This window comes from Parus major, chromosome 3 (assembly GCF_001522545.3).
Source record: "Parus major isolate Abel chromosome 3, Parus_major1.1, whole genome shotgun sequence".
Taxonomy (NCBI): Eukaryota; Metazoa; Chordata; class Aves; order Passeriformes; family Paridae; genus Parus; species Parus major.
The window spans coordinates 66306701-66318518 of record NC_031770.1 but is presented as its reverse complement, the minus strand read 5'-3'; the positions used below and the strand labels follow the sequence as shown (position 1 = coordinate 66318518).

General features: G+C 39.8%; 1 protein-coding gene across 2 annotated transcripts in view; it reads left to right on the top strand.

Moving 5' to 3' along the window:
- MARCKS (myristoylated alanine rich protein kinase C substrate) overlaps positions 1-3334 on the top strand; it is a 5035-nt gene extending 1701 nt beyond the window's left edge. For both annotated transcript variants that reach the window (XM_015623254.3, XM_015623253.3), the window contains one exon: positions 130-3334. In XM_015623254.3, the coding sequence (XP_015478740.1) occupies positions 130-891 (762 nt within the window). In that variant the 3' untranslated portion in view covers positions 892-3334. The remainder of the gene's footprint in view (positions 1-129) is intronic.
- The last annotated feature ends 8484 nt before the right edge of the window (positions 3335-11818 follow it).

Here is an 11818-nt window from a genome sequence, read left to right as displayed (position 1 = left end):
GCCCGGCCAGAGCGCGGGGCTCCGAACCGCGGGAAGCGGCGAGGCGAGGCCGGCGGGAGGGGAGGGCGGCGGCGGCACCCCGCGACCCCCCTACGGGCACCGCCGGTAACGCTGGTCCTTGTCTTGCAGGAGAACGGCCACCTGAAGGTGAACGGCGACGCCTCCCCCGCGGCGGCGGAGGCGGGCAAGGAGGAGGTGCAGGCGAACGGCAGCGCGCCCGCCGAGGAGACGGGCAAGGAGGAGGCGGCCTCGTCGGAACCCGCCTCCGAGAAGGAGGCGGGAGAGGCGGAGAGCACCGAGCCGGCCTCCCCGGCGGAGGGCGAGTCCTCCCCCAAGACTGAGGAGGGCGCGACCCCCTCGTCCAGCAGTGAGACCCCGAAAAAAAAAAAGAAGCGCTTTTCCTTCAAGAAGTCCTTTAAGCTCAGCGGCTTCTCCTTCAAGAAGAACAAGAAGGAGGCCGGCGAGGGGGCCGAGGGCGAAGGCGGCGCCGCCGCCGCGGCGGCGGAGGGCGGGAAGGAGGAGGCGGCGGCCCCTGAGGCGGCGGGCAGCGAGGAGGGCAAGGCGGCCGCCGAGGAGGCGTGCGCGGCCGGCAGCGCCGAGGCGGCCAAGGAGGAGGCGGGGGACTCGCAGGAGGCCAAATCGGACGAGGCCGCCCCCGAGAAGGCGGCGGGAGAAGAGGCCCCGGCATCGGCGGCGGCCGAGGAGCAGCAGCCGCCACAGCAGGCAGCCGAGGGGAAGGCGAAGGCGGCGGAGGAGGCGGCGGGCGCCGGCGCCGCCACGAGCGAGGCGGGCAGCGGCGAGCAGGAGGCGGCCCCCGCGGAGGAGCCGGCGCGGCAGGAGCCCCCCGCCGAGAGCAGTCCCGAGGGACCCGCCGCCGAGTCGGCGGAGTAGTAAGCGCCGCCGCCGCCCCTCGCCGACGGACTTTTCTTCCCCCCTGTTTGTTTTTGGAGTGGTGCCAGGTACTGGTCTCGGAGAACTTGTCTACAACCAGGGATTGATTTAAAAGATGTCTCGTTTCTTTTTTTTCTCTCCCCCCGCAGCTCCCATCTCAAATCGTTATGTGTTGCCGCCATTCCAACGGGCGGAGGGGGGCTCCCCTCCGCCTTCCTCTCCCATCCTCTATATTTTGGTTTTTTTGGGTTTTTTTTTTTTTCATCAGTATTAATGTTTTGTTTTGGTTGGTTCGGGTTTTTTTTCCGTTATATTTTGTTTTTTGGGTTTTTTTGTTTGGATTTTTTTTTGTTAGTTTATTTTTTAATTTCATACTTTGCAACTCTCTTCATATTATAAAACTTTTGCCGATCGGTCTATGGACATGCCCATATATGAAGGAGATGGGTGGGTCAATAAGGGATATCAAATGAAGTGACAGGGGCCGCAGTGGGGAACCAGGGGCGCGCAGCCCTTGCCGGGAGCGCGCCCCGCCAGAAATGATGTAAGGGGTTAGTCTTTTTTTTAAAAGAAAGTTATTACGATGTATTTTGTGAGGCAGATGTTCTATAAGGTTTACAACACTACAAGTCTTGATTAAGAAGGAAAGGAAAAAGGAAAAAAAAATAAAAAATAAAAATCAATACCCAGATAAAGAGATCATAGTCTTAGAAATTCATTTAAACCATAGGAACTTTTCACTTATCTCATGTTAGCTGTATCAGTCAGTGATTAAGTAGAAATACAAGTTGTATAGGCTTTATTGTTTATTGCTGGTTTATGACCTTAATAAAGTGTAATTATGTATTACCAGCAGGGTGTTTTTAACTGTGACTATTGTATAAAAAAAACAAATCTTGATATCCAGAAGCACATGAAGTTTGCAACTCTTTCCACCCTGCCCATTTTTGTAAAACTGCAGTCATCTTGGACCTTTTAAACACAAATTTTAAACTCAACCAAGCTGTGATAAGTGGAATGGTTACTGTTTATACTGTGGTATGTTTTTGATTACAGCAGACAATGCTTTCTTTTCCAGTTGTCTTTGAAAATAAAGGAAAACTCTTCAGATGCAATGGTTTTTTTTTTGGTTTTTTTTTTTTTTTTTGTGTAGCATCTTGTCTATCATGTTTTTGTAAATACTGGAGAAGCTTTGACCAATTTGACTTAGAGATGGAATGTAACTTTGCTTACAAAAATTGCTATTAAACTCCTGCTTAAGGTGTTCTAATTTTCTGTGAGCACACTAAAAGCGAAAAATAAATGTGAATAAAATGTATAATTTGGTTGTCTTTCTTTTATGGATACTCTGGTAGCTTAAAGGGACTAGCCAGTATTGCCTAAATTTGTACAGAGACAGTCATGTGTGCTGTTAGCACTAGCTTTGAAAAGTACCTTCCTGGATCTTGGACTCTGTAATATTGTGCATTTTACAGAGAAAGTGTGCAGTGCACCAGGTAATTTGTAGGCTTTTTCTGGCTTTAAAAAAAGAAGACTGGAAGGCAGTCTGAGCATGTATAGTGTATGATTCTCCTGTCCAGGCTCCATCTTGCTTTTAAGACCAGAGGTATCCAGCATATGAGGGTCTTGCCTCTTGAGGAAAATAAGATTTTATTTGAATTGCTTAGGGTGGGGCATTGAATTTTTTATGCTGAGTTGCTTAAAAATTAAGCTCTTGAACAGATGTCCCACTTAGGTCATGGTATGCTGGTCCTGTTTTGGTACCTTGATGATTGTCTTGAAAACTTTAGCCTGGAAGGAGAAGGGGGAAACTAACACTGCCATTCTACTTAAAGTAATTAAAAGCAATATTTTCTTTTTTTCCTCAAGTGCTACTCCCAAGTACAGGTGAGTTTCAAAACAGATTTCAAAATTTGTCAATAAAAAAAAAAATTAAAAAAATTACATGGTGCTTGCCTCTAATTGTTAGGCTTTTTTGGCTAATTTCCAGCATATTGCTCAGGGCAATTATGCCTTAATAAAACAGTGAGTTCATGTAAGAAAAGCAGCAGTGGTGTTTGGAGGGTGGAAATTGATTCAAGAAAGTGTTGCTTCTAAGTTTATAGGAGAAAGTTTAGTGTTACACTTATTTGCTTCCACCATTTTCAGCAGAAACTCTTTGGAAGCAATTATGATTCATTTTATGAGAAAATGGCACGTTAGCACCTTGTTCCCTAAAGAACAAAGCCTAAACTGAATGAAGTATAGTAGATTTCCTGCTGAATGCATACTTTTTGTTTTCTTTGGGTTTTTTTGGTTTTTTGATTTTTAATTCAGCTGTCTACCATTTTAACTTTGGCTTGTATGTACTCTAGTTGCCCTGGTATTTCTCTATAACTTTAGAAATGTATTGAAACTATGCTATAATTGCTGAGGGACAAAAATAAATGGATGTAAAACAAGATCCTCCACACCAGTGTCATTCTTGGAGTACATGTGTTTGAAGTCTAGTGCGTAACTGCTTTGCTAAGGGGTTTTTATAACATGGCTGTAAAAACCTGTTCTGAGACGCATAATGTCTTGACCATAGAGTCAATGTCTCTTTTTAATAAATATATATATTTAAATCCAAGGATTCTTAAAGAGAAGTCTGGATTTCTTTTTTTCTTTTTTTTTTTTTCCTTTTTTTTTTTGGCAAATTGTATATGTAAATATGAAGAAAATAATTGCTAGTAAAGTTCTTTTTCAGATTTTTCTTAACCTCTCAAGCTTTCATGGCTTTTTCCTCAGTTAGCTGGTGGTTTCTGAAGCACTTCCTATTCCTGGGAGTGCAGAATTGCTCCTGCCCCTGGCAGATGGACTTTTGGCTTGGGGCTTTGTCATTCTGTGGCTTGACTTATGTTTTTAAGTCCTAACGCTGGTAGAGTTTCGAAAGTGCATCTTAAGAACACCAATTGCACAGTCTGCTCTTCCTGTCCCAGCAGTCGGGTGAGATTTGATGATGCCAGTTTTCCACTGTGTGGTTTAAGAAGACAGAACGTCAACAAAGGGCTTGGAATCATGGAAATGGAGGAGTTTTGAACTGCTACCTCCTGACAGAGAATTGTGCAGGAGCATCTTTCCTCCCTGGGTCCCCAAGGGACTGAGTAGTCATTTCTGTGGAATTGTGGAATATCCTTTTTTATGTACAAGGAAAATGAAGGGGCTGAGTGTGAACTGGTCAGGTGGTTCATCTTCTTACTGAGAAAACTTTATACTTTTTTTTATTGCATTGGTTGCCTCAATGAAATTGCTAGTTAAAATAAGTATTGTAATTTCAGCAAATTCTCTCAGAGCATATGTGAATTCAAGATGTCTGATTTCAAACCAATTTTTCCTATATTGTGGTTCTTTTTAAGCTAAATACTATTATTGCTGTGAACAGGGTCATTTCTGTTGTGCTGAAACAATGTCATATTTTTAGGTAAAACTTACACTGGAATCTAATTTTGCCTGACTGGGGGCTCTAGAGATTTACCTCTTCTGTTTATTTACTTACACTGAGACAACAGCTTTCCTTGTTCAAAAATGCAACCTTGGTTGTACAAAAGTGCTTTAGATCTCATGCCTATCTTGGCAATAACTAAACTACATTTCAGACTTTCCAAGTCAAGGTGACTCAGACTTCAAGTGCTTGAGTTCTGTATCTGGTCCTGATACTTATTAAAGTCAAACTGTAGAGACTTTGCCTTCAGGCAAGGAGCCAAGGCAGGAAAAGGGAAAGGTGGGATGGGTGAGAGAAGCAGAGTCCAGGCTTTGTCTTCTGCTGTCACTTTGTTGCTTGTGTCCACAGTCCTTGGATACAAGTCAAGTCTTGTATCAACTTCTGCCATATCTAAAAACTCCCGTTGGTTGTATTAGATGCAAGTGTTGCATATGTATTTTACTCCTTTATTATGATGCTGTCGATGTTTGAAGAATCTTTTTTGTTCTACAATACGGTTTGAAGCAGCTAACTCTTGAACTTCACTTGCAGATGATCAGATAAAAGTTGAAGGTTTTCATCTGCTTTGATTGTTCGAGTTTTTCTAATTTACAAGTCCTTTAATATTGCCTTTAAAAAAATTGAGAGTAATACACATTCTAGTCTGAAACTATAATGTTGGTTAATGGCTTCCTGCGAAACTAGTCCTGTGAATTCGGTCTTTATGCTATTCTGTATAGTGAAAGCATAGTAGAAGGTCATCACTGGTGGTATTGGACTGGTTTCAGTGTTTGTTTATTTTGAGAGACTGAGGTGAGATGTGTTTTTCATAATGATGTTGCTTAGTTGAAATAATCCTGATTCTAGCTTAGGACTTTATTTTTTTTTTACCATGCTCAGGTCACCGAGATAGAATAAAGCAGGTCCTTTATTTCCTGAAGTAAGAAGCAAGTGAAAATGGTATATTGTTTATAACATGATGTAGACAGTGGGATTAATTTGCTCTCCTTAGAAATGTGAGCTCCTCAGATAACTGTGAGCAGGAGCTATTGGCATTGCCATGAGTGGGGCAGGGCAAAGGCAAGCACAGCAGGCAGCATCCTGCCACTCGGATGAGGGAGCCTAATGTGGTGCTGCAAAGAAGTGTGAGGTTACTGAAAGCCTGGGTACCGGCTTGCCCTAAGGAGAGACAGTGTGGTGGTGAGATTTTAAGACCTGTTGCTTGTTTGAGGATTGAGAAATGGAAGAGGTAGCAGCGTGTTTCATGATGCCTTTACTAGGATTACTGTTGAGATTGCTCTGGAGTGGGAACACTGCCTGTTGGGAAGATCAGAGGAGGGTTAGCAATGGGATCAAATAGCAATTATCCCTAAACAGAAGGGTGACCAAAGTATTGCCCTGTGAATGTAGTACACAGCTAGAAATATGTAAATTTGGGCTGTATTGTTGAGTACACTTTTTATACAAAAGCAAGTGGTATTTATACAAAACAATTGAGATTCAGAATGCCTCATTTTTAGGATATCTATAATGTTACCTGGTGGAGGGGACATAAAGTTTAAATTAATGTTTTTAGAGTGTTTAGAAGTTTTGGGGACAGTTACAAGTAATATTTTACACATCCTTGTCCTCAGTCTTTGCTGCAGGAAGGCATGCTTATCCAAAACAGGACTATCAAGGTTCTAGGTGAAACAAGACATTAATATTTGCAATTAGAAAGACACAAACAAGATACATGGAATATTAATTCTGAAAGATATGATGAATTTAGATAAAATATCAAAGACATTATTCAATTAAAAAGGGGGGAGGGGTTTGTTTTGAGGATTTTTTTTCACCTTACACCATTCTGATTTTAGACCTGCAAGTACAAGGAAATATTACTGGCAGTGTATGCATTTTTATCACCAAGTAGCAAATATTCCAGGAGTATTCAAGGAGCAAATATTCTAGGAGATTCTTAAGATAGTTCCTGTGGCCATGTATGTGATAACCTGTGATAGAAGAGTGCTGGAGAGGAAATGTTTTGTGCCAAGCAATGCCACCTTCTGGGGTATTTTCCAACACCACAGCTGATACTGTTGGTAATAAAGTATTTGATAGTTGCCTTTTGCAGAGACTGTAGTGACAAGATATTTCTTTCTAGATACAGTACAAACTAGACTCTTTCTCCTGAAGTTCACACCTTAATTTCTAAAAAAAGAGAAAAATACCTATGGATCTGTTGGTTAGGTAAGTTGTTCTTGCTGAGTAGCCTTAATAGCTGCAAAAAAATCCTTTCTAGCTTATACTAGCATAATTATTTCTCTGAAGTTTGGTATAGAGGACCACCTGAGTATTTAAAATTAATTTGATGACACAATAAGCCATGCTTACTTACAAGTGTGACCTGCTGTTCAAAGAAAGAAAAACCTATTCATTCTTGCTGGAGAAGAACCATTTTAAACCAGTTAAAGCCTGTAGACAGGAAAGGCAAAGGGGACCAAGAGAAAAAAAGAAACCAATCACCAAGCTTTATGAACTAAAGGAAGAAACTGCTTTTTCTAGCCCCCTGAAGCAATACTATCATAGGTTTAAAGTACCTCCTTTCTGTCTTTAAAAATGATAATTTACTTATGAGAGACGCTGTTTCCACTGGAGTGCAGATCTATGTTCCTTTCAAACACCTCCAATGAAACCAAGTCCAAAATTGATTGGTGAAGGTTTCATTTTTCAGGAATGAATCATTAGGCCACTCACAAGTCCTCCATTGCAGTTTAGGAGTCTGTTAAAGTGAATTTGGCAGATGCAGCTCAGAGGACTTACCTCGTCTGAGGAGACTAGGAAGCAAATATGGTAATTAAACAAAATGACAGAAAGCATGGACTGGTACTCAGAACACAGGAAGGAACATGATCTATTCTGTTTTTCCATCAGTACTATTTTTGCATATCCTACATAAGTTTTTGCTTTCTAATAAATATCCAGGAAGATAATTAAAAGCAGTGGAGTGAGAATAATTCCAAAATTTCTCCAAATTCTTTCTCCTGGATGTTTTTATACATGTATATTTGAAAATTGTCATGAGATTTTATTCTGCAGTTTAACAATTTTACAAGTTAATGTTCACAAAGAGAAACAATGTCAAATGTATGCTAAATTAGATAACTTCCTTTTTATGTATCTTGGTGACACTAAAATGGGGCCAAAATCAGTGCTTCCCAAAGTTTAAATTATGCAATGCACTTCTGAAATTCCCCCATAGATGTTGCTAATGATAAGAGAAATACATTTGATTATTCTATGCAGCATCCACCTAGGAACCACAAGAAATGATGTGCAGGTAAGGTACCAGAAAGTACTGTGTTTGCCTGAATTAAGAGGCTGAAGACACACAGGACCATACTGGCAAAATGGACAGGAGCACTTTCACGTGTTGCCGTTACAAATGACAAAAATGAAACGTTGCTGGAAACTTAGCCTCATTGTTATTTATCTGAAAGTTTGTACCCTGAAGGTTCATCAGTCCTGGCTTTTCCTCTGCCTCCATCACATAGAGTCTTTCTAATGCTTAACAAGCTTATACATCAAAGTGGTGATGCAGAAGTGTATTTGCAAGCTCCTCTGGATAAGTTATCAGAAAAGTTTGCTATTTTCAATGTACTTGGTCATCATTGCTATCCACTGAATGCTCTGTTAACCTGGTGAATCTTTTGCCTTTGTGTTGCCTGCACAGAAAATTGCCATTTCAAGATCATGAAGCTTCTGCTGTTATTATAAATCAGGCCAAAGAGAAGAAAAAAGGGGAAAATACCTTTCAAGTGAAGTTATAATAGGACTATCAACTTTAAAAAACAGAGAGATTCAAAGCCAACTGTTCTCTACTTAAATCTGAGTGCAAATCAAATCTAATCAAATTAAAGAGGTTTTAAGGCCTTGACTTGCATCTTCTTGTTATTGCATACATGTTATGATGGTCATTAGTTTAGTAATCTGTGGATATATAGAAGCAGGAACAAACCAATACTTCTGCAGTTTCCCTACTCCTAAATGCTTCATAGCAGGTGTGTCAGGTTTAACTACAAAAGCAATTACTGGAGAGACATTCTGTGTGGCTTTGTCACAGAGATACAGAAGATGGAAGTGCTGAGTTGTTCTTGAGGATTTTAGGAGAAATAATACACTGTTCATCTTCTGTGACAAAGATAGGGTGAGAGTGTAACTCTTCAGAGAAGCCACACAAGTTTGCAGTGAGACCTTAAAAGGGTGCTGAACACCAGACCTTCCTAGAAGCATTTGAGTGAAGCAACACTGGTGTAAGAAATGCACCGTTTGCAAGTAAAACTGGACATTTAAAAACTTCCACACTGCAGCCTTCCTTACATGTGAGTCTGCCATATTAAAGGCAATCAGATAGCAGATAACATCTGCAATGGGTCCCGCAGGAGGAGCACGGCTGGGGATGGCTTCTGAACAGCAGTGTAAACAAAGGTTCATTTCTGTAAGACTACTACTACTACTAGGAAATATTTATACTGTGATATGGGCTCTAAAGGCCAAGATTAAATATGAGTCTTGTTTGTGCCAGGCACTGTGTGTAAACATCTATGAGAGACAGTCTCTACTTTGAAAAAGCTTCCAGGCTAAATGCAGAAAGGTTAGGCTGCTTCACTTCCTACCATTGTTAGAATCACATTTCTATTTGTCTTGGTCAAGATTATGAAGGGAGAGGGAATAAATTACCAACTTCCTTTTTTTTTTCCCAGCCCCCCCACAAAGATTTATTATTTGCAAGTTTCTTTTTTCACTTCATGCTCTTTGCTTTCATAAAAATAGAACTGTGATACTGAAACACGGCCTCACATATTGATGGGCAATGCAAGCAATAACAAAGATTAAATTAGAAGTGGCTCTTGAGTGAAAAGATCAAGCAGCCCCAAAGCCTTGAAATGTAGCTTGAAACAAATTATCGATAGCTCTCTAGTGACACTTCGAGGCCGTTTTCATGTACTGAAACTAAAATATTCTTTCAAGTGTCTGTTCTGAGCACTGGCAGCAATTTCCAGTAACTGTGGGTTTTGGAAAGGAGGGAAGGTGCCTTTTTCAGGTAGAATATTTGCATTTAGAGATACGATTTTTCTTTCGGGGGGCTATTAAATCTTTATCAAAAGCTATCCTCCAGCATGATTAAATATTGGTATGTTAAAGTAAAGAAACAAAGACTCTTAATAGATTTTCTTTTCTATTAAGAAAGTATTTTGATCTGAATTTTCCCATTATAATTTGTGATTCCCGAGAATTTTAGTAAGAAGTTCTCTATCCAAATTGTATTTCAAAACTACAGATACAGGAAGAAAATGTATGTATTCCAGTTGACTTAGAATGGAACTACTGGAAAATTGGTTCACATCCATCATCTGGAATGCTGTGAGTCCTCATGGACCAGCAGATGAAATGGATGTGTATATGTTCATTAAATAGAAGAAAAAACATGTTTATGATTTCATATTTTTTTTTTCACATGGCATTGGAAAAAGTAGCCTCACTGGTTTGTAAAATTGATTGTGTTCACTGTGTTTTCTAGAACATTATTGCCAAAGTTATCAGAGGTACTTATCTGAAAATCACAAGTTTAAAAACTTCACCAGCTTTTCCTCTAACACAGACAGGAATGGTAGTGCAGGGATTGCCTGACGACATTTTCACCATCATGTTGCATAAATCAGCTAAAGTGGTAAAAATGCTTGTGGTTTGGCTATATTTATAGTCTCTGTATTGCTAGCCACATGGGAGAGCTATGGGAGGGAATTTCCTTAAAATTGTTTTAGCCAACATAACCACTGGGACATCGAGCATTTGTTGCTACTGAGAGTGTTAAACTTGGAAAACTCTCTCTACAACATGCCAAGGGGGAAAAAGTAGTTAAGAGAATAACATTAAAGAGTAGTAGTCAAAGGATTTCACACAGCTTTAGGAATTAGCTGAACAATTTCTGAGTCATTAGTGAGAGCTTTTGACAAGAAAAAGAAATAGGATAGTCTGGAAAACTAGAGAAGGATAAATCCAATACCTGTTTTAGGTATGGTTTCACAAAGAATTTGCGTAAAAAATATAAAGGAATGAGAAAAAACAAGATTGAGGAATGTAAAAACAACAAGAGAGGGACTGGCAGAAGGACAGAGAGATGTGTGTTGAGTGCAACCACAACACAATGAAGGAAGGACTAGGGGAGTTACAGATGAAGCAGCTAACAAAGACATCTGAAAATACACTAGAGAAAATGTATTTTTAGGTGGATAAAATTATTAGAAGTAGTGAAGATCGGCTTCACAAATTAAAACCATGTCAATTCCATGTTGTTATCTCTTCAGACTGTATATCCAGTTTAGTAGTTCAGTGGGAGTTAGGCACTGGAATAGATGTTGACTTCAGTAATATGTTTGATGATCTCCTGTGCAACATTCTCATAAACACAACCATGGAAATAGGAACTAGGAAAATAGGTGTTGAGAAAAGTCAGCTAAAAAAATAACTTCAATGTATAACAGTCAATGGTTTACTACTGTATTGGGAGGACTTGAAATGCACATAAAAGGGAGCTCAGAATACATGTGAGAGAGACAGTCCAAAAATCAAGCAGAAGTTCAACAAAGGACTGTGCTTAAGGAAAAGAAATTTAATTCAGAAACAGAAAATGGGGACTACACAGGCAACAGGAATCCCAGGGTCAAGGTGGTTCACAGGAAATATCACTCAAGCATTAGTCCTCTGTTGAGTGCAATGGCAAGGTCCCAACAGGGTTGTTTTGAGCATCTTTTGAGAAAGATACACTTTAAGGACAGTTCTAATGTTTCTTATGATTGTATAATACCTAACTCAATAGAGTCTACATCTTAGACTCAATATTTAATTAACATGTAATGAAATATCATATTATTAATATAATTAATTAATTAATATTAAAAATTATTGATTTATTTCCAAAATATGTTTTTGCTTAGAGACCTTACTGATAACTGCATTAAGAATAATATGTGGCTCTGTTTAGTGCATGTGTTTTTTTATTTAGTTGGATGTTTATACATATGTATCTCATGAGATAAATTCTGGACAACGGTTATTGTACCCTCCCTTTCCTGTACTACTTTTACTGAAGCACAGGACGAAGTTTTCCCTGATCTCTCAAGACCTTTTGAAAATCACTACATTGAATTAAAATTATAAAGCAAAGATATAGAGGTAGGGAAGGGAGCTTAAGCTAAACAATTTGACCATCACTGGCATTAAAACAGGATAAAGACAGATTGTACCTTTCAGATTATCTGTTCTAACCTCAAATCTCCACAGGGCTTTCCACAACTTTCCTACTGTGTAACCTGTTAGCCCTTTGAATTAGACTTGCAGTCAGAAATCCTTTCCTAACACCTAAGTAAAATCCTCTTTCTCACAAACTATACTAATTATTTTTGGTTCTCCCTCCAGCTGGCACGGAGAACTGATTTCACT